The sequence below is a fragment of the Penaeus monodon genome, chromosome 26, assembly GCF_015228065.2.
Source record: "Penaeus monodon isolate SGIC_2016 chromosome 26, NSTDA_Pmon_1, whole genome shotgun sequence".
NCBI classification, from domain to species: domain Eukaryota; kingdom Metazoa; phylum Arthropoda; class Malacostraca; order Decapoda; family Penaeidae; genus Penaeus; species Penaeus monodon.
In genome coordinates, this window is record NC_051411.1 from 40,709,626 (window position 1) to 40,729,625 (window position 20,000).

At 34.0% G+C, this 20,000-nt stretch overlaps 1 protein-coding gene across 1 annotated transcript; it reads left to right on the plus strand.

Annotated features, from left to right (window-relative positions):
- Positions 1-653: 653 nt before the first annotated feature.
- Positions 654-16,580, plus strand: LOC119589700 (coronin-7-like; the record flags this gene model as incomplete). The annotated part of the gene is given in 19 exon segments (XM_037938285.1): positions 654-809; positions 924-942; positions 2,821-2,875; positions 4,196-4,321; positions 4,984-5,148; positions 5,272-5,407; positions 6,153-6,266; positions 6,553-6,723; positions 7,019-7,125; positions 7,359-7,487; positions 8,006-8,196; positions 8,356-8,521; positions 9,029-9,118; positions 9,310-9,426; positions 9,667-9,802; positions 10,028-10,161; positions 11,932-11,973; positions 13,124-13,210; positions 16,291-16,580. Coding segments are annotated over 19 exon segments (2,150 nt in total), but the record flags the coding sequence as incomplete, so codon positions are not given.
- Positions 16,581-20,000: the final 3,420 nt, after the last annotated feature.

Consider the following 20,000-nt stretch of genomic DNA (forward strand, 5'->3'; position numbering starts at 1 on the left):
TTTTTTATTTAATTTTTCTTTTAAAGGGGTTTTATGCCTTTTTATATGCTGATACAAAAAAATGCTCTTCCTTGCGGGAAGGCAGGTGAGTTAGATTGGGAGGTTACAGAAAAAAAAAAAAGCCCTTCCTTATGGAAAAGGTCTCAAACTTTTGGTAAGTCTGACTCTTTTTTATTTGTCGGCTTTTTAAGAAAAATTTTTCAAAAAAAACCCCAATTCGTATAGGGGGAAACTTTTGTGGGGGGAGGGGCCCTTCTTAGTATTCTCCCGTAAGTTTTTTAAAAAATTTAAAAAAATGTAGGAAAAAAAAAAAAAACATTTCTATAGGAAAACTCAAATAAAACCGAAAATAAAAAATTTAAAATTTAATATTCTCTTTAGGTCAGTGCAGACAAAAAGGGGGCATGTTGTGGGCCAAAAAACGAAAAAAGATTCTGACAGGAGAAGTTAAAAACGTCTGCTTCAGTTTACCCCCAAAAAAAGCCATTATTTTCCATAAAAACCCATTTTAGGTTCCCCAAGGGAAAAAAGGAAGGAGTTTCAAGATCCAGGCATTGTTTTAGGTATTTTATTTATACTATTTTTTTTATTTGGTTTTAGAGTGAAAAGGGGCATTCTCTAAAAAAATTTATTCTCCCTTTTTACCCCCAGGGCGTATCGAGAGTTCCACTCCGACATCTTTCCTGAAACACCAGGTTATGTTCCATCTACCTCCATCACACAGTGGCTTGAGGGGGCCAGTGTCCAAAGAAAGACCATTTCCTTGGATTCCAGGCCCCAAGAGACCTTCAACCCCAAAAAAAATCCAGGTGAGAGGGGGAAAGAAAATTTTTTTAAAAGGCCTTTTCTCCTTGACTTGAACATTTTTGTAAGTAAATCATTTTTTTAAAAAATTTTGTGGTTTTATCTCCTGACACTTTCAGATCCACCGCGGGCCACTTAGTAAGCGCGAGGACCCCAAACCAGAGCCAGATACCCCTGTGCCTGCCCCCCGCTCACGCATCTCCAATGGCACTGGAAAAAAATAAAAGCCTGTGAGGAAATACTCCTAGGGGTGTCCAAAAAAAACCAAGGGGGGGGCAGTCAAATAAAGTGGGGGGTTAAAATTTTTTCCCTTTTAAAAAAAAGCTTCTTTTGGATGGTGGTTTGTGGGTGTATTTAAATTTGTTGGGGGGATTTCAGTATTTTTGGGGTGTTGGTTTTTGCTTCTGTCACGAAAGAAAAAAAAAAACAGGACTTTTTTTCACCCCTTTTTGGGGGAGAAAAGAGAAATTTTTAAAAAATTGCTATTTAAAAATGTTACACAAAAAAAAATTGCCCTTTCAAAGATCAGTAATTTTGTCAGCAGGGGGTTAAGTATTATTTTGAAATAAAAAAATTTTCATTCTTAAAAAATGATAATTTCCTCAAAATTTGGGTTTTTGGGGAAGTTGCATTAAAAAAAGACATTTTATTCCAAGTTAATTTTTTTTTTAGAAATCTTGACAGAAATTTCAGTGTGTCATTGATGTATGAATTAGTCATTTAGCTTTGAAATTTCACTTTTTTTTTATTAAAATTTTAGGAAAATATTTTATGAAAATACATTGGGGGAAAAAAAAAAAGCTTAGTTTAGGAATTTTTTTTGGGGTGGAGTTTTAAAAACGTTCTTTTCTAAAAATGTAAAAAAATCATTATCACTTGAATTAGGGTAAGGGTTTTTTCAAAATACCAAGCTTCTACCTTTTCAAAAACAGTTTGAGCAAAAAGTTTCCACTTAGTAAAAAATTTTTTTTTTGTTATTTCAAAAAGAATTTTTTTAAAACCCGGGGGCCAGTTTGGTGGGGGGGGGGGGGGGTTTTTTGTTAAAAAATTTTACTTTTTTAAAAACTTGGCTTGATTCCCCCATTGGTATAAAAAAGCTCCCAAAAAAAAAAAAAAAATGTGGATAAATTTATTGTTTTCCAAAAGGGGGTCAAAATATGAAAAAAGGGGGGTTGTACAATTTAAAAAATTAGGAGAAAAATCTATAGGATTAGGAAAAAAAAAATATTTTTTTAAACAATTTTCTGGGGGATTAGGGGGGAAATAAAAATTTTTTTTTTCTTTTTTATTTTTATTATACTTAAAGTAAGAAAAAAAACAAAAAAAAATCTTTTTTGGGAGGGGAATAGGGAAAATTTGGCTGCTAGAAAAATAGAAGGGGAAGGAAGGGAATGGGTATTGTGTAGCCTGCATTTTTATTTCCCAAAATCGGCTTTGCAGTTTTTGGGGGGTCTGTTTTGAAAAACAAAGGGAAAAAAGAATGGAAAAAAACCCCGTGTTGTTTTTTCAAGTTGTTACCTTTTTACCCTAGTTTCTGCAAGAAAAACCTTGCAGTTTTAAAGGCAGGGGGTAGGGGAGAATCTTTTATCATGGGGGTATTTTTTTTATTTAAAAAAGATTGGGGGGAAAAATTTTTTGAGTGTTTCTTTGGCATCGTAGCAGACGTACAGTATTTAGTTTTTTCTCACGTTTCCCGAATTGTGTTGGGGAAACTTGCATAGTTTTTAAAAACAGGGGGACCTAATATTTTTTAATTTCTCTTTTGTGTTTTACATGGGGTTTATGTTTTTATGTAAGGTTTCTGTTATAGAATAATTTACTTTGCCTTTTCAGAGTGTTTTCAGTTCCATTTTTACTCTCTCCTGCCCTAGCCTTCCACCCCACCTTTCTCTCATCCCATGAAAAAACCCCTTAAAAAAAATCCCTTGGGGTTGGGAATGGGGGCCAGCAGTTTTTTTCCCTTTGGGGGAGCATGGGCTTTCTGGTTTTTTAATGTCCCCTTTCAAATGTTTTCAGCCCGGGCTTCATGCCGCTAAGCCCAAGGGGCCAAAAAAACCCCAAAACCGCTTGGGTTTGGGGGCTTCCCCGCAGGGGAAAAAAAAAAAAAAACCTTTAAAAAAATGAAGAGGGGCCCCCCTTCAGCGGGGCATGGGGGGGCCCCCCTAAAAAAAAAAAATTGGCCCTACTTCGAAAAAAAAAATTTGAAGACGAACGAAAGGGGAATCAAAACCCTTGCATGCCTTTGTCGTCCACTGAACCCTTATGGTCCTAGTCCAAACAGTAGTCTTAGAAACTGAAGTTGAGATATTCTTGGGTTTTTGGAAAAATATATTCCTTTGCTGAATGCATCTACATTTAAATATAATAATATTAAAAAAACCCCACCAACAACACAAACACCCCCCACCCCAACCCCCAAAAAACCCCACACAGCCCCCAAAAACCGCCACACACGGGACACAAAACGGGAGCAAAAACCCACGCCCACAAAAGAAAACACACCCAAAAAACCCCAACCAACCAACCCACACACACCAAAACCACCCCAAAAAAAACAACCCACCACACACCAACACACACAAAACACCCAAAAACCCCACCCCCCCAACACACAAAAAACCCCAAAACAAAAAAAAAAAAAAAAACCCAAAACAACCAAAAAACAAACCCCCACCAAACCCCAAAAAAAAAAAAACCCCCACACCCACACCAAAAAAAAAAACCAACCACCCAAAAAAACACCACCAACACACACACACAAAACACAACCACGGCCCCAAACCCCCACACGCCACCCCCAAAACAAACCGGGGCCCCAACCCAAAACCAACGCCCAAAAACCCCCCCAAAACCCGGCCCCACAAACCCCCAAACCCGCCCACACAACACCGGCCCGAAACAAACAACGGCACACACACACGCGCAAACCCCCAAAAACACCCGCCACACCCCCCACACGCCACACAACACAGCCCACACCCCCACAACCCGGCCCCCAAAACCCCACCCCACCCCCACCACAACCCAACACAAACAAAAAAACACAACCAACCAACAACACAACCCAAAAAAACACCACAACACAAAAAAACCACCACCAAAAAACCAAAAACACCAAAAAAAAAAAACCCAAACAAAAAAAAACACACACACACACACACCACACACACACCCCCACACACACACACACACAACACAAACCACACACACACCCCAACCCCACACACACACCCCCAAAACACACAAAAAAAAAAAACACACTCAAATACATAAACCAAAAAAAACCCAACAAAAAAAAACACAAAAAAAAAAAACGGCAAACACATAAACACACACACACAGCTCTACGCAGATCCTTTCCTTCAGCATAACATGAAAGCTTTGATCCTATTTGTGTGCACAGGAGACAGATGGAAATATAAGTGGAAAGTGTATAGAGACAGAGGAAGAGATAAAACCACGCACAGTTAGCATCTCTGAGCTTCGGAAAAATTATGAGACAAAGGAGGAACCACAGGTAGGAGGCAGTTGCAGGAAGCTTATAGTTTTTTTTTTTTTTTTTTTTTTTTTTTTTTTTTTTTTTTTCTTCTTCCACATAGCAAATGTAATTTTTTGTGCGTTTTTTTTTACTTAGGGAGATATTTGATGGCTCTAATGTTATATTTGACCTTTTTATATTTAACTTGCTATTTGCATGTTGATTTTTTTTTGTTTTGTTTTAGATTAGACAAAGGCATACTACGTTATTGGTCAGACCATGGAAAGTAGCATTTTTTGTTCTTTGTAGATTTTATGTAGTGCTTAATTGTTTCTTTTTTTCATTCTTCTCACTTTTTCCCTCTGTCATCTTTTAAAGGAAAAAGAAAGATTGGCAATGAGGATGTTTTTTTTTTTCTCTCTTATCATTAGTTTCCTTGTTTTTTTGTTTTTGCATTTCCTTTGCACAAGCTTTGTAGCTTTGCTTATTTTGGGGAGCAAGTGGTTTACATGCATATTTTTTGCCTTTTTTTCCCATCAAATAATGGCCGTTTGAGTTTGAGGGACAGACTTTTTTTGCTATATATATTTTTACCTCCTTGTTTTTCCTGCTCTTGGATATAAACATTTGTGTCACTTGAGAAAAATCAAAAGAATGAATCAAAATCTAGGCCAACTCTAACAGGCATTCCACTCTTGCAGGAGATTCAGGAGGAGCCAGAAGAGGAGAACCCCTCCAAGTTGGCCTCGATCCGTAAGGCCTTTGAGACGCGCTCCATCTCTGTGGACGAGAAGATAGTCGAAAGGAGACGAGAGGAAGTGCGGCAGGAACAGACCATTCAGGAAGAAGAGAAAGAAAATGTTGGGGTGTGTAGACGAGAGCTGATATAGATTTATTCAAGTTTTAATATGATTTAATGAATTGATATATAAATGTTCGTAACTTGTGGTTTTCATCTATTTATTAATCTTAAATCTGTTTTCGGGTAGGAACCTGTTACGCTGCGTGAAGGTAGTCGCGTAAGTGCAGCAGAGCGCAGACGAACCTTTGAACAGAGAATGACCAGTGTGGAGGAGAAGCCTGCATCGCCAACCCCTAGGAGGCCAACAGTTACACGATCTTTCAGTGAGTTTTACTTAAGAGCATATTTGGTTTGTCAAATTACTTTTGAATAAACTTAATTGGGAGCATATCTAAATTGTCAAATTACCTTTGAATAAACTCAGTTGGGCAGTTTGCTCCTTTTGGTAAATATGTTAGAGTGATTCATATAAAAGGATTCTTTCCCTTCATCATAAACCCCTCTAATCCTATTCGCTGTGATTGTGGCTTGCTCCATAATGTGCAACTGGTCCTAATCACCACGTTCATGCAAGAACTGTCAAAAACTGGTATTGACTGCTTTTTCATTGTCAGTGAGATTTGTTGTATGTCATTTCATTGAATATATCCTGTAGTATCTGGCAGATTTCCTCCAGCCACACCCTCATTCCCCTTGCATGGCCTCTCCTTCCTTAGCCAATCATATGGTCATATTACATGTCTCTTTCGTATGTCACGGGAATATAGTGAGTGTTAAGTACATGTTATGGTACACTGTCATATTACAGCCAGCAAAAACCTCCATCTTTTCCTCTCCCATATTTCTCCTACACACCAAACTATAATAGAGATATCTCCTAGAATATATAAAAACACCAGAATACATATCTTGTTATCATATGATATTTATGTGTTTCTTGTACAATCCCTTTTAAAACTGCAACAAATAAATGCATCCTGAACATTGCAGGAAGTAAATCACAGGAAAACTGTTTTTTTTTCTGTTAATCCAAGAACATTAATTCAAACCAGTGAAATCTTTCTCCAGGACGTGTGTGCAAGTTCCGGCACTTGAAGGGTACTCCAGGCCACAAGAGCACCTGCATAGAAAACCTCAGAGATCTGAACCGGACAACCCCTGGAGAGTGCGATGGCATGGCTGGTAAGACTAAAGTTGGTGATTGTTTCTTGACAGACAGAAAGAAGCCTTCCCTTTCTAATGGATATGCTTCTGCTTTTTTAACAAGTCATTAGTTTGTTTTTTTTATAGATTAGACATCTGATATTTGTTAAATGTACTTTCATGGATTTGCTAGACTTGCTTTTGAAGTTCTGTATTTTCCATTTTTATGTGGACATTTCATTTTTGTTATAAAGAAGAATTTATAGTTGTACATAAAGACAGTGACAGTTTTAACCACAACTGACTCTTTTTGTGATTTGTACAGCGAACAGTGAGTTTGTGGTGTTACCCCTAAGTGGTCCAGGGGGGAAGTTGTCTGTCATGAAACACAAGAAGGGTGGACGACAGCCTGATGGTGTCATTCCATCACTCATGAACACTGCCAATGTCATGGACTTTGCCTTTGATCCATTTAATGATCATACCCTGGCCGTTGGTGAGTATTAGGATTATTATTATTTTATTTTTTTTATTTTTATTTTATTTACTTATTTATTTTTTTGTAAAGGTTATATGAGTATTTTTTTGAAGTTGTTTTTGTTTAAGCCTCAAATTATGTCACTGTAATAATTTTTCACTAATAAATTTATGATACTGAGGTTTTTATAACAGTGATAACTAAAATGTCACATAAAGGGCCCCTTACATTGTCAAGAGAAAGATTCCAGATTCCAGATTGATTGATTGATCTGTATGATGATCACTCAATTTACTACCTTATTCTGCTTCAGCATGTGACGACGGCAAAATTAATCTGTGGCATATTCCGGAGGGTGGGTTGACTCAGCCTACTAATGAGCCCACTGAGACCTTCATGGATGTTGGATCAGCTGATAAGGTATTGCTATTGTTCATTGGATGCTTGATTATTAAGTGTTATGGTTTTATAGTGCTCTCCAATGTGAAGAGTAATAACTGTGGTGAAAAATACGATAAGGAAATTGATTAGGTTGTAGGCAATTGGTAAATTTGAACTTTCAGAGTATTGTAGGCCATAGAGATAAGAGTTGTTTTATTTTTTTTTTGTATTGTTGGGAAAAGAATCTTTGGATAACCTTTTATTATTTACAGATCACCATCCTCAAGTGGCACCCCTTAGCAGCAGGTGTTTTAGCAGTTGCCACAGGTGACCTCACTGTGAAGATTTGGGACCTACATAGTAGAACTGTGTCACTTACTCTTGCACCTCATCCTGACCAGGTGTGTTCATTTATCACTAAGTGTTAGTCTTATAAGGAGTTCACCTTTACTTATAAATGGATTTCATATGGTGTGAACATAGTGTCTGAACTCATTAAGTGGTCTGATATGTTATATGTGTATGCAGATTATTATAGTCATTATTATCTTGAATGGGAGTAGCTTTAAGCTGTTGATGGTGGCATTAGTGATGATAATGATAGTAATAGAATTTAAACATCAGGGGTATGGGATTAACCAGTGAGTTTGCTAAAATTGTTGCAAATAATGATACCAATTCTGACGTCAACTGTGGATTTAAACAAAACTGATAAAACAAAACAACAGGCCAGTGCATGGATCTTGTGTCAATGAAATTAACATAGATATATGTTATTTTTCATCTTGAGAATAACTGTATTTATTATAGAAGTTACAGGAGATTTTAGAAATGTTACAAACTTCAGTAATCTTTGCTACAAAATTGCATCCATGAAAATGGAATCAGAGTACTAAAATGCAATATTTATTATACCCAGATATTTTCCATGGCCTGGAGTCCATGTGGTAGATATCTGGCCACAATGTGCCGTGATAGCCATATCCGTGTGTATGACCCACGCACGTCCACCGACCCCATTCGTGAGGGTAACGGGCCAGTGGGAGTGCGGGGAGCAAGGGTCCTCTGGGCACTCGATGGCAAATTCATAGTCACTGTTGGATTTAGCAAGTAAGTTTTGATTCATTGACCCCCCCCCCCCCCCTCCCTTGAAGCATTCTGAAAGGAAATCTTATATATATGTTGTGATGTGATATTTTGCCAATATTAGAAAAGATGTATGCTGATCATAAATCTGCCAAATTTATAATTCTAATGCTTATTATACAGGCTATCAGAAAGGCAGATCAGTTTTCAAGGCACCGAGTTGTCCGCAAGCCAAGCCAACACTGGGGGGTGTTTCCCCCCCCCCCCCCCCAAACCAACTGACATCAGCCCAGCAATGCTGATTCCCTTCTATGATTCTGATTCGTCAACGCTTTTTGCTACAGGAAAAGTAAGATGGCAAACATGCTGGGTTGTTTATTTTATTTTTGTAATTTGTAATCGATTTGTCTTTGTATTTTGTTTTGTTATGCCTTCTTTCTTTTTCTTTTTCTTTTTTTTTCTATGTACTCTTTCCCCACTTCCTTTTGCTTGTTCTTTTCTTTCCATCTTTTCTACTCCAATGCTTATCCTCTTTTCTCCTCCTCCTCCTCCTCCTCCTCCTCACTCCTCCTCCACCTCCTCCTCCTCCTCCTGCCTCTCCCTCCTCCTCCTCCTCCTCTTCCTCTTTCTCTTTCGCTTTCTCTTTTCCTCTTCCTCTTCCTCTTCCTTCTTTCCCTCCTCTCCTCCTCCTCCTCCTCCTCCTCCTCCTCCTCCTCCTCCTCCTCCTCCTCCTCCTCTATCTCATAACTATTGCAGTATTTCAGATTGGTAATACTGTTTTTTACACCTGACAGGACATTGATCTGGTGCTAGATTTAGAGGTTGTATCTTAACATCTCATTTTTCTCCTCCTCAGGGTGATAGCACCATCTTTGCCTACGAGATTGGGAGCGATTACCCACACCTGTTTCCCTTGTCCAACCACAAGTGTGGAAGTGTGCATCAGGTATGTCAATATGCAGTTGTTTTCTTACATTTTAGCAATTGCGTTTTGTATGAAAAGGGTGCTTTTAAATAGGTATTCAGATTTTATAATATGTTTCATCATTTGGTTAATTTCACAGTATGATATCTTGATGAATCATAGAATAATTCTGAGTTAATGATATAATGGTGATAATTGGTTTGTTTGCACAGGGATTGGTCTTGTTGCCAAAGCAGATGTGCGATGTTCGGCAAGTGGAATTCTGCAAGGCATTGAGATTAACCTCTTCTATTCTTGAGCCCCTCTCCTTCACTGTGCCCAGAGTAAAGGTAGGTTCTGTTCTACTCTGATATAGGGGGGTGGTGGGAGGGTGTTTTTTTTTGTATACCTTTGTGTTGTGTAAAATTTTATTTTTTTTTGACTGAGAATTGATAGTGGCTGTTACATATATATGTATGCTTTTACTGAGATTTCCCTTCAGTATTACTATTACAGTTCTTAGTAATTGATATAACTATTGCTTCTGTTTACATCAGCTGATTTCTCATTCATTACATGACTTCTTCCAGACGGAGCTGTTCCAGGATGACCTCTTCCCACCAACCTTTGTCAGTTGGGAGCCTGTGATGACAGCTGCTGAGTGGCTTGGAGGGACCAACCGCCCACCACGGACACAATCCCTGCAGCCAGAAGATATGATTAGCTGTAAGTATTTTGTATTAGGGGTTGATTTATTATTGTCTCTATAGTCTTTTATTTGTTTTAATTTTTGTATTGTTTGTCTATCTATCTTTATTTGGTTTTCATTTAGCTTTGAGTTTTGTTTCTCAGCAAGCTGTTGTGATGAATAGTATTGTCACATTATTTTTCCACTTTTTGGCTTGTTCTAGACTTCATTCCCTTAAGACCAACATTTCTTTTCTCCTGCAGTGTCTGAGAGCCGCGAGCAGCAGTCCCCAGTGGCACCCCCAACTTATGGCGGATCCCAGACTCACATCCGTCACGAGACCCCCCCGTTCCTCAAGGGCATGGTACCCAATGAAGTCCGACAGACTCAACACAAGGTTTGATACAAAACAGAGGGGCCCACCCACTTTTCCCTGTTTCTGTTGTTTACATATTTATTTGTTTATTCTTTTGTTCATTTGGTACTTTTTATTTCTTAGTAGTAACAAGTTTTAAATTAATTTAAATTTGTTCTTAACTTACTAAAACTTTTGGGGAGGGGATAGAGGACAAGTTGCTCTTGAAGAAATTGGCTTTCGTTATTTTTTTTTTATGTTAATTGCGGTTTATTTTATTTTGACTGAAAGTTTCTCAATAATATAGAATTTTATTTTAATTTTGCTTGAAATATAGCCAAAAATTAACATTGCTCTTAAGCAGTGAAGTGAAAAGTCAGTAAATTGTTCAGCTTATGTAGGGAAATTAAGAAGCTTATATTGCAGAAGCCACCACCACTTTGGAATGTCAGTGGCTTTTTTCTTTCTTTCTTTGCATGTTCATTAATAAGGATAAGAAATAATGTAATGCATGTTGAACATACTGAACACATAATGTTGCTGGTGAAGTAGGGCATATTTCATCTGTTTGTCAATTTTCTTTCTCTTCTTTTTCATTTAGATGTTCTTTTGACTTCTAGACTTATATATTTTTTATATTTGCAATACTTTATTTTATTTGGAATATATTTCACCTCTTGTGTTAAGCCAAAAGATAAAACATACTGGGAATTCTCCTTATTATGTTCATGCTGTAGGTATTCATATAGGAAAATCTTTAATCTGCATGGCTCTTTTAAATCTTATTTGTGAAGTTTACATATTGTATTTTTCATTATTACATGACAAGAGGTGAATGAAGTACAGAAGAGACACTGAAGAAGAAGAGAAAGGAAATATATTCAAGTATATATATAAACATATGCCTCTCACAGTGAGCAGCATTCCTTGGAAATGTTTTGCATACATGTCTAAAATAGATAGCCTTAAAGTGTTAGTTTTAGGGCAGCATGATCAACAGGTGAATCTTGGTCTGAGATTGTCTAAGATCCCTTGGGTCAGTGCAACATGTGCTTGCAGAATTTGTTTCCACTGCACCTCAACACCTGTTTCAGTATTTGCTGCATTGTGTCAGTCTGAGTTTCATCTGTTTATCAAGCAGGCAAGCAGGGTTTTCTTCTACTGAATTAAGTACTAAAGTTTGTGTGACTTTGTCACCCTTATTTAGACTGAGCACTGTAATGGAAGTCAAGCTATAGTTTATCCATTTGTTGCTCGTTTGTTAAATTGTTTTGCTTTTGATATTGAAGATGAGTTGATTTCTTGATTAGAAAAATATATTTTATGTTAGATTTTATTTGCATATACATTTCAACATAGGTTTAAAGAGTACCAGTTATTGTGAGATTACACAGAATCTAGATTTACTTAAAGACAGCCCAACTATAAAGCACATTATTCACAATTATTTTACACTTTCTTCTCTTTCGTGTAGAATTTTATGCATCGGCACACTGTAGATTTTGGTGAAATGACACTACCACGTTTGTACTGTGTGATGTACAAAATCTTGCTTCCTTTTTTTCTTCTTTTTCACACATTTGTAACCATTGATTCTGAAAGTCAAAACACCTTTGATTCAAGAGTTCAGACCTATCACCATGTTCAAAGAAATAGAAAGGGAAAAGAAAAAGTACAAAAGCATTTAAAAAGCACAAATGGTAATTGAATGACGTGCTTGACCATGAACTGCTCCAGTTTAGTTCTGAGTTGGGCTTCAAAATTTTTGTTGTTGCATGTACCTATCCCGAGCTTGCTGTTATACTCCCACAGAACCTTAATGTGCCTGAGGAAGTCCAGGAGACACAGACACGGGTATGTTTAGCTTTGATTTTCATTATGTTTTTTCATCCGTTATGATTATTCATTATATGTGTATGTTCATTTGTACATTTTGATTTGTTTTCCATGTTATTTTTTTTTTTTTTTTAATATATAATTTATTTTTCATATGTGAAAGTTCTTTTATAGCTGTTGTTGGATTTCTTTCTTTCTATAATTTCCTTCTGTCTTTCAGTACATTCTGTCGATGTTAAATTTAATTTCTGTCTTGTTTCATTATTCACATTAAATGACATCCATGGATTTCCTTCACACAATTTAAGCCACAATTTTATTCTCTGTGCAAGGAACAGTAAGTCTGATGCTACAAATTTGTGTTGACCTTCAGCATGTCAAATCTGCCCATAAAGTTAATGAAGGCCTTACATAGATGTTTAATGATTTGCTTTGAATGTGATGGATGTTATGTTTGGTAGGTTTCCAAAACCTCTATTAAAGATGTTTGTTTTTGTTATGTATTGCTTTTTCTGTTGGCTTTATTAATTGTGAAAGATTGGTTTGCTGAATTCTGAATACATTCATATATGTATAAGAATGAAGGATTTTGAACAGATTTTCATAATTTGATATAGCAAATACATCTGCATCTCAGTCAATATTTTTCACACTGAAATTTTTGCTATACATTAGTATGCAGTATATCACTCATTTTTGTTTTTTTTATGACACAATATTCATAGATTGAATGAAAATATTTTGGCTTACCAGGTAACTGATAATTAATGTGAATTTGTGATGACTAAAGTATCTTTTAACACCCTGGGAGAAGAATGAGTGCTCATATCTCTTGAACAGCACTATAACGTTAAAAATGTTTTTTTCCTTTGTAGGCATTTTATCCCCCTCCTCATGTGATTAGCAGACCTGGGTTCCTGTAACTTCCATGGAGGGAGGGAATTAGATGAATTATCAGATACTCTTGTAATGTAGGATATGAAATTGTGTGGAAGGGGATAGATGTTCTTGTATGTGTAAGGAAGTATAATCATTTATGTTAACAAGTCTTGATTTTTCATAAAGTAAAGGTTTTAAGTATTCCCTATTAGATATTTCATTCAGGGGAGGTTTAGATGTTCCTCATCGTAATTCTAAGTCTGGTTTCATTGGGGCCGTTTGCTTGCAGCTGGAAGAGTCAATGAGCCAACAGATGAATCAGGTGACGAAGACTCTGGAACAGGACAGGATGGAAGGCGTTGATTCCACCGAATGGGTCAGTGACTGTTGCTTTGAGGGTACATGTGGCATTCCTGTGATATTGTCTAGCTCATAATCTTTCTATGTGAAACATATGCTGGTCCTGGAAATAGGAGTGAACTGACCTGTGTGTGTGTACACACACACACACACACACACACACACACACACACACACACACACACACACACACACACACACACACACACACACACACACATGTACACATGTACACACACACACACATGTACACACACATGTACACACACACACACACACACACACACACACACACACACACACACACACACACACACACAACACACACACACACACACACACACACACACATGTACACACACACACACACATGTACACACACACACACATGTACACACACACATGTATATGCACATGTACACACACACACACACACACACACACACACACACATGTACACACACACACACATGTACATGTACATATATATACACATATATAATATGTACATATACATATATAAGAATATACATATACATATATGCATATATACATACAAATATATATATATCTATATATATATATCGATATATATATATCTATATATATATATCGATATATATATATCTATATATATATATCTATATAATACTATATAATCGATATATATATGATATAACAGATATATCTATATATATATAGAATATAGTAGTATATATAGAGATAGAGAAGTAAAAGTATATAATGATATCATATAGATATAGTAGCAGAGAATAGTAGATAAGATAATAAGATAGAGAGTATATATAGATATATATAATCTAGATATATATATAGATCGATATACATAGATATAATGACTAGAGAAGATAGATGACTATATAGATATACAGTAAGTACTAATACATAGATATCATAGACATAAGACAAGAGATACAATATACATAGAGAACATTACAATAAACAATAGAGACAGAGAGTAACATATAGAAGAAGAGTAAATAGAGATAGAAGAGAAGATATAAGAGATATAGAAATAGAGAATAGAGAGAGTACGAGATAGTAGATGAAAGAGATAAGTAATAGATAGAGATAGATAAGTATAATGATGAGATAGATATATGAGATAGAATATAAGTAGATAAAATGAAGAGATAGAGAATAGAGAAGAATATGAGAATAGATAATCATAGAGATAGATAGATAGATAAGTAAGATGAAAGTAGAGAGATAGTAGACAGATATAGAAAATAGATAGAAGAGAGAATAGATGATAGAAGAGTAATATAAATACAGAAGAGATATAGTATAATAAGAGAATAGAGATAGATGAGATAGATAGAGAGATAGATAGAATAAGATATAAATATATGATATGATTATAGATAGAGAGAGAGATAGATATATATAGATATATATAAATAGAGATATATAGAATAGATATATATATATATAATATATATATAATATATAGATATAGAATATGATATAGTTATGTATTATATAGTATATAAATGATGATATAGTATAAAATAATATAGATAGATATATAGATATATAATATAGATAAGATATATATGTATATATATATAAAAAATAATACAATATATAATATATAAATAATATATATAAAATATAGATAATATGTATATATATAGATATAGATATACATATAAATTACATATATACATAATAATATAACTATAATATAGATATATATATAATAATATATATATGTAATAGTATATATATATAGATATAACATATATATCAGTTATATATATATATAGATATATATATATAGTATACATATACAATAATATACATATAGTACATAGTATATATAGAATATGATAATAGATATATAGAGATATATATGTATAATGTATATATACTATATAGAATCATAGATAGAGATATAATATGTAATGTATAGAAAGTATGATAGAGATATGATATATGATATATAGTAGTATAAAGATAGATAATATAGTATGAGATAATGATAATAGATATATAGATGAATATATAAGTATATAGATATATATAATGTATATAGTATTTATATATGTATATATATATGTATATATATATATAATTATATAGTATTATATATATATATTATATATTATATATATATATATATGTATATTATATATATAACTATATATATATATAATATATATGATATATGTATATATATGTATATAATATGTATATATATGTATATGTATATATATAATATATATATATATATATACTATATAAATATAATATAATATATATATATATATATAATATATATATATATATATATATATATAATATATATTATAATTATTTATTATTTGTAATATATGTTATATTTGTAATATATGTTATATTTGTAATATATGTGTTATATTTGTAATATATGTGTTATATTTGTAATATATGTGTTATATTTGTAATATATGTATTGTATTTGTAATGTATATATTATATTTATAATTTATAATATATATATATATATATATATATAATGTATGTATGTATGTATGTATGTATGTATGTATGTATGTATGTATGTATGTATGTATGTATGTATGTACATATATACATACATGCATGTATGTATATATGTATGTCTGTATGTATGTATGTATAAAAGGTATGAATGAGAAGGAATTTTTCCACAATACAAGATATGTATTTATATATGTACACAAGTGTATATTATATATATACACATACACATACATATATACATACATATGCTTACTTTTCTTGATTCTTTTTATTTTCTTCTTCAGTGAGATCCTCATGTATTTAAAAGTGTTTTGCATATGAAACTTCTCTGAGATACTGTAGTGACTAAGTGACACTGAAATGGGACATGATTTGTGTAATTTCATAACCAGCCTTCAAGAGAAATCCATGAAGTTGATTTTGGAGATTTTCCATTGTAGGAATATAATTTTTTTTTTCCCCCGTTTCTTTTTTTCTGCTAGTTTAGATCTGCACAGTTTTTGGTATGCAAGAAGGAATGACATATTGCTTTTTTTTCTTTTCCATCTTTCAATGATGTTGTTAAAGTGAAACTCCTTATGTCTTCAGGAGGACTAGAGCTCGCCACAAGCATTGTCTCGGAGCCCCGCCACTCTAGTCGGCTCAGTAGGCCAAGTGAATGGACCAGCTTTCAACATATCGTGGCCTCGGAACGCTACTATGCTATTTGTTTGATTGTCATTACTACCTTTTTTTTTTATTCTGTGCTTGGCAGTACTAAAGAGCAGATATTCAAAAGGACAGTTGTGGGGTGTACAATTTAGTTTTAAGAAAAAGCTGTTGTGTTTTCCAAGCATGTGGAAATCTTATTTTGATAATATATAAGTAAAAAAAAAAAATACACATACAATAAAGTTAGTTAAGATTATATTAATGAAAACATGTATTGGCTTTAAGGAATATTCTTTAAAGAATTGGGGAAAAGAATTGTGTATGATTGATTGTGGGGGCTGTTCTTTTGAATCATGTTCGGTCATGTCAATCATTGTAAAAATTGTTGTCAATAACATGACAACCATTTCTGCCATGAACTAGTGAAAGTGACCGACTGCTCCAGTCATGCTGACCACACTTGAAGACTGGAGTGGTGTCATTCCCAGTTCTCAACAATTTTGTCTTGTTGGACACTTTGTCTTTCACCAACTGCAAGCATTGATATACTGCCTGTCTGAATCTTTTTTGAACCCGAACACCTTTTGATGTATTTAACTTTTAGACCAGAAGCATGTCAGTTGTTTTTACTTTTGTATTTATTTACTAATCAGTGTGCAGACTGTAGAACATGAATATATGCATATTCAGGTAAAACTGACCAAATGCCAGTTAGCTAAAAAGGAGAGCCCAGTTCTATGCTTAGAATGTTGGATAGTACAAACAACAGTTTAGAATAAATGTTTGATATCAACATTTACTTTGGGCATTAGGTGAATCTTTACAGATATATAACATGAAATGGTGCTTTTATGTTGTTTTTATTTTTTTATTTAATAGTGGGGAAATTTTTAGAACCGGATTTGCATAAACAGATATGCAGACACCCTTAGCTTTAACACATGCTTAGGTGACTGAAGTTTGTACTTCGGTTTTGGAATATGCGTTATTTTACTTTTATAACAAATTTTCATGGATGTGCCATCATTGGTGCTTGGATCTTTACTTTTTCATTAGTATTATGATTTATTTTTAAGGATCTATGTTACTTTACAGCTTTTAAGTTGTGCTTTAAAAATCTAAGTAGGACTTTTTAATATAAATGTGATCTGGTATTACTTTGAAGTTCTTAAAATCCTCGGGGGTGTATTTGGAACATTTCAGTAAACATTTATTGATTTAGATATGATTTTTTTGCCACGAACCATAATTTATTGTTCATTTGTATTATTGATGTTCTCGAATGCACCCTTGGGTTTTAAAATAATACATCTTAGTTATACTTTTAGATTTGCAAACCTAAGTATTTATTTATTACTATTAATTATTTTTTTTTTTTAAGACAACTTTTTTTGATAAAGTTGGTATTATGGAAACTGCATTGACTGAGAATGGCACTAGTAAATTAAAGAGTGTATCGCTTTGCTGATACGAGCCATGCATGTTGATAAAATTTACTGATTGAGCATAAACTAGTTTTGCAAAAAGTTGCCCAGAACTAGTTTCAAAGGTAAGTTTTCCTCAAAGTACATCAAAAGAGAAAGTACATAGCAAATAAAACAAGTGGGTTGGGAAAGCAACAAGACCCTATTTGTAGCATGTTGGGTTATATTACATTTTTGATATATTTTTGAACTATATCTCAGAGGGATTTATTGGTACTTTCAGGATGGAAAAGTTTAGGATTAGATTACTTGATAAGAGACCAGGAAAAGGTATTATTTTACTATTTTTGGACTTTACATGTAGGAATGACTTACTGGTTTGGTATGCGAGATCTTTTGGAACACAATCAGCCGCAGTCTTAAAGCGTGCCAAAGGTATGGCTAAGTCTTAAGTGTTTGTAGTGTGGCTATTGGAAATCAGGAAAGAGAGAGAGAGAAAAAGGTAAAAGCTAGTCAGAATTTTTTTTCTTTTTTTACGTTTTTTCTTTTTTTTCTTTTGCTAAAGTGTTTCATCAGCTGTAATTACTGTTATATTTTTGAGTTATTATTTATGTCATATATTTATTTATTGCAGTATTTTTTTTTTTAGTCCTTTTTATAATTGTTTCCTGATCTTTATTCCTAGCTTTGAAACTGCTAGTCATGGTTTTCAGCCAAAAGAATTCTAGCTGTGAAATGAAATTTGACCAGTGATAGAATTTTATATTCAAATATCCTAACCAGTGTGGTTGTGAAATTGCACCCAGTGTGTCTGTTTGGGTTGAAATGATTGTAGCTTAACAGACATTAATGGATCTAGTTGTAGGTAGTTGTAGTTACCACACCTAATGGTTGAACTTGTAAGAGGACCCAATGTATGCCTTTTTTTCCATTAGCGTGATTACAGGTGTATTCTGAGATATTTATAAGACATTTAACTTTGTGGTTGTTGTCAAAGACAGGTTTTTTCTTCTTCATTTTCTTTGTTTTGATAGTAGCTGTTTATATGCTTTCAGAGATTATTATATCTGTGATTTTTTTTTCCCTGATTCATATCTTTTTGTGAAAAGATTGAAGAAAGACAGTAGATGCAACTTTGAAGAAGAGTGTTGTACATTTCAGTTTGATTTTCTGGTTGTCTAGATTTCATTTGAGTCAACTTATACAATTTATAGGTTGTGACGTCTGCATTCACTACCATGAGGGAAAAAAAGAAAAGGAAAGAATGTCAGAGGTGGTCCATATGAGTTCAGCTTTTATGTAGTGATGTAGATGTACATTCATAGATGATTTGTAATATAACTGTAGCTTCAACATTTTCCAGTTCAAACAATTGTCAGCTCCACTCGGATCCACTGTGCATTGATGTAAGCTGTAAATGGAATTACCCAGTATCCCACCCATTCTTGAATCCATGTTGAGGGGGAACATGCTTGCTGTTGAATGGGTTGTCTTTTGAGGGGGGGGGGGGTCACTCTCTGAGAACTTCAGAGTGTAGGCAAAGTGGGTTGGCCAGTAGGAGAGGTGGCAAGGGCAGGTACACGGCTCTTAGGGTTTTCTGAAAGATTTACTTGTTATTGTATACAGCCAAATGGAATGTATTTTTGAAGTCCTTCATTTTTGTCTTTTGAGTAAGTACATGAATGTAAACAGATGATATTTTTAATCTGTGTAGGGAATGTAAGTAATATTTTAAAAAGGTCAATAAATTAGTGTTGTACTTTAAATTCTGATATTTTTAAAGCTTGAAATTCAATAACTAGGAGTATATATTTCCCCCCTTTTTAAAGAATGGAAGTAAGGCAGGTATGGAATTAAAAAAAACAGTCATTATTGCACTAGTTATAATTGAATCTCATTGAACCAAATTATATTAATAAGATGTCATTTTTATTGGATATTACATGTAAGGTTTTCCCAGCTTTTAGATATTAATGTGAACAACCTGATCACCCTATCATAATATATCATACAAGAGGAATTTTTTTTTGTTTTGTTTTTTCGGTGTACAAATTATTATTAGAATATTTGTTTCCTACTTTTATAGGAAGTACATACCTCCAAAGTTATCTCTCTCTCAGTCAGCCAGATTGCCACAGTGTCTTTGCTTCTTTTTAAGGTCTAGAGTGTAATGAGTATGGAACACAGTATATATTGTATCCTTGCTAGGAACCCCAAGGAGAT